Here is a 3,598-nt window from a genome sequence, read left to right on the forward strand (position 1 = left end):
GGGAAAAGGAGACATATGTAATTCCTCAACCATAAGTAAATTTTTAAAAATGATGAGGTAGCAGCGAATCTCCTCACCAAGGAAGCGGGGGTTGGGTGCTTCCCAGCAGAGGGCCCTGCACAGCCAGGACCCGGGAAAACCGGGCAGGAGCGGCCCCGGAGGCGGAGAACACAGGCGGCTCTGTCCTCACCTCGATGAAAGGCCCTGCGATCTTGGGCGCGATGGTCTCCGTGACGGTCGGCTCCTGGGGAAGGACCACAAACTCCTCGGCCGTCACGAGGAAGACCGGCTCCTCCACGGGAACGCTCACCTCAAACAGCTCCTGGGATGGTGCGCTGAGCACAGACACGCACGTTACCCCCGCGAGAGGCTGGCTCCCGCCCCCCGAGCACGGGCGTGCTGCCGGGGAACCGCAGAGCACGCCTCACTGGAGTCCCCAGAGCCACGCACCCCTGTGCCACGTGGAAGCCTTTCTGTGGCCCCACGAACAGGGTACCTGCGTCAGGAACGCCATGGAGTAGTCGTTTCCCTGAGCAGCCACTTCTCGGATCAGATCCTTGGTTCCATTCTTCAAAAGTTTCTCTTCAATGGAATTGGCACTCACAAGCCTACAAACAAACAAGACCCACACAGAGGCAGCTCAGTCCTGAAGCACGCGCCCCATGAGCGGCCGGCACAGAGGCCACCTGAAGAGCACGCCGCAGGCTTCGGAAGCGCACGCATCAGCGCTCCACGGGCTCCGTGCGACCTGCCCTCACGTGGCGGTCAAAGGCCTCAGGCCCCACTGTGACCCCCATCTCAGTCCGGCCACGCCCCCACCCGCCAGCCTCCACCGGGAGCCGCCCCGTTCCGACGTGTGGTGAGTGCCTGTCTTCAGTGCAACAACCCAGAAGGCGAGGCAGCCTGCGCTCTGTCCGGGGCCAGCACCGGGACCATGGGCCGGAAGTGGCAGGATTTCGCACCAAGTGGCACAGCAAGTGCTTAGCGCACACGGCACGAACAGCACAGAACGCAGACGGAGCAGAGTTCCCCACTTCCTCATCGCACCGGTTTGTCAGGGAGAGGGAAGTTCTCTGAACATCCGATTCGCCCAGACAACACACACTTGGTGACAGCGGAAACACCCTGAGGCCTCCCTCCTCCGAAGGTGCCGGCTCCGGAAGAGGCACAACACACAGGGAGTCAGCAAGCTCCGTGCGCAACGTCGGTCACCACGCCACGCGGTCACCACGCCACGCACACACTCCACCCCACCAGGCGCCATTCCCGCTGCCCGAGGGAGAGAGGACGCGCAGGAGCTGCTCCGTGACCTGCAGGCACCCGCCGCGCTCCCGCCCCGGCCTCACCTGTACACATGCACGTCCTTGCGCCTCCCGATCCTGTCGCACCAGTTCTGGGCCTGGGCGTCCAGCACCGGGTTCAGGTCGTGGTCGTAGAACACCACGGCGTCGGGCTCCACCAGGCTCACCCCTGACGAGCGGCTGCGCGTGGAGAGGATGACACAGAAGATGCGCCTGTCTCTGTTGAAGCTCTTCACCAGCTCCTGCGACGGAACAAACCTCTCAGGACTCCGGCACAGGGGAACGCTGCTGCCCTCTCTCCACCGGACTCTGGCCTTTGGTTCTGGCTCTTTGCACACGTGCGTCCTGGCTCACCAGCCTCCACACACGGTTTAGATCGCACAGGTCGTCACAGGAGACCGCCAGGCTCCAGGCGACAAGTGCTGTCAGCGCAATCAGTAGGCCCCACAGGAGAACGGAGCCTTCCTGGGGAGGGATGTGCGCTTTTTCGTGTGCCCCCAGGCAATGCCAGGGCACCTTACAGCAAAGGCCCCTGGAGTAAGGCTGAGGGAGTGGGAACAGCCTGAGAGGCGCCTCCACCACGCGGGCCGGCACCGGACGGCTTCCCTGGACACAGCTCCTCTGCAGTCAGTGCAGCGCCAGATCAGACCACAGCCGGCAACAACCCTCCTCCTTCGGGAAAGCCCAGCCCAGCCGGCACGGCTCAGGGGCTGAGTGTCCACCAGGAACCAAGCGATCACTGGCTCCATCCCGGTCAGGGCACATGCCCAGCTTGCAGGCTCGATCCCCAGGATGGGAGGGTGGGAGGCAGCCGGTCCATGATGTTTCTCTCATCGATGTTTCTATCTCTCTCTCTCCCTTCCTTTCTCTAAAAACCAATAAAAATATATATTTTTTAAAAAGGGATTCTCCATACAATGAGTTGCTCCACTACCAAGGAAACTTGTCAGTGAGCAATGGCCTCCTCGCAGGCCCGCTCCAGGTGTGCAGCACGAGGGGCTGATGCTACAGAACATGACGCGGCAGCGGACGCACGGGCCAGCAGCTGCCTCTGCTCTCGGGAACATCGGCGCACGCTGACCTGCTCCCAGGGCCTGGGGACGGCTCGGGACGCGGCAGCCCGGGAAGGGGGGGTTTAAGCACTTCTACAGGAAACAGCTGCGCACTCCAGCCGTCAGGAGGGGGTGCTGGGAGGGAGCGACCACGTCGAGGGTCACACGCACCGTGACTGGCCGGGAAGCTGCAGCACTCACGCCCAGCAGCACTGCTCTGACAAGTGACCATGGCAGGTGGCTGCCCAGGCACTTCTTTAAGGTAAAGCTGTCGGGCGGTTTCCTGTTCCCACCAGGGCTGCCTCCTGAAGGACACAGTCCTGTCCTGCAGGGAGCACACGTCACAGACCTGACTGCGGCACTGGGACGCCGGTGTGAGTCCCGAGTGGAAAAGTATCGCGAGATGGGGCTGAAAGACTCTCGAGTTCCAAGACCCGGAGATGTGGCGCCTCCCTCTGAAGGGGGGCAGCACCGAATGTGCACAGCCCTGAGCGTCCGCCTGACCTGCTGCTGCTCGTTGTTGGCGTTCTCGTCGATGCGGATGTAGGTGACGAAGTGGAAGTTCAGGAACATCTCCAAGATGTCCAGCATGAGGACCATCTGTGACATGATCAGCACCCGGCGTCGTTCTAATCTCAGCTTCTTCAGCAGCATCGCCAGGGCCTCCAGCTTTCCTACGGGGGAGCAACACTGAGTGTCCGCCCCCAGAGCACGGGTGCGACGCGTGAGCGTGCCCTCTCCTACCTGAGTCCAGCTGGACCAGCCTCAGCTCGGGGAACTGCAGCGAGCGCGGGGCGGTCACCCGCTGCAGCTGCCGGGCGTAGGGCGCCGTGTGCTCCTGCAGGCGGTGCCTGAAGATCCTCATCCTGTGGCTGTAGAGGGAGGGCGGCCGCGGCACCCACAAGGACGGGGGTGAGGCCACCACTGGCGGGATCACACAGGCCACCCTGAGGAGCAGGAAGCACGTCATCACAGGCAGCACTTGGCATCTCCACCAGCCAGCAGCTCTGACCTCGGTCACCATGGAGACAAGCCTGCTGCCCACACTGTCCCAGCAACCATGGGCACAGGCCCGACAGCCTGGCCGATGAGTGCCACCCAGGGAGAAACAGCAGGGTAGGGCCCCCCAGGCCCCCATCACGGACACACTCAGCCCATCCCCTGCGAAGGGCAAGTCTTCTGATGGGAACTTTGGGACACGGGGCTCTGTCTCCCGGACTGGGGTTGGGGTGGGGGGAAAAGAAT

At 62.9% G+C, this 3,598-nt stretch overlaps 1 protein-coding gene and 1 non-coding gene across 2 annotated transcripts in view; both read right to left on the reverse strand.

Moving 5' to 3' along the window:
* EP400 (E1A binding protein p400) overlaps positions 1-3,598 on the reverse strand; it is a 54,585-nt gene that overhangs the window by 16,114 nt on the left and 34,873 nt on the right. Inside the window, 6 exon segments of the mRNA XM_014449537.2 lie at positions 191-325; positions 327-335; positions 497-608; positions 1,347-1,543; positions 2,858-3,027; positions 3,098-3,300. Coding sequence (XP_014305023.1) covers positions 191-325; positions 327-335; positions 497-608; positions 1,347-1,543; positions 2,858-3,027; positions 3,098-3,300 — 826 coding nt within the window.
* On the reverse strand, positions 1,723-1,853 carry LOC111824348. Its single transcript, XR_002827431.1, has one exon. It is a non-coding gene; the product is annotated as a small nucleolar RNA SNORA49 (small nucleolar RNA).

Source organism: Myotis lucifugus, unplaced genomic scaffold (genome assembly GCF_000147115.1).
Source record: "Myotis lucifugus unplaced genomic scaffold, Myoluc2.0 scaffold_1239, whole genome shotgun sequence".
Lineage (NCBI taxonomy): Eukaryota > Metazoa > Chordata > Mammalia > Chiroptera > Vespertilionidae > Myotis > Myotis lucifugus.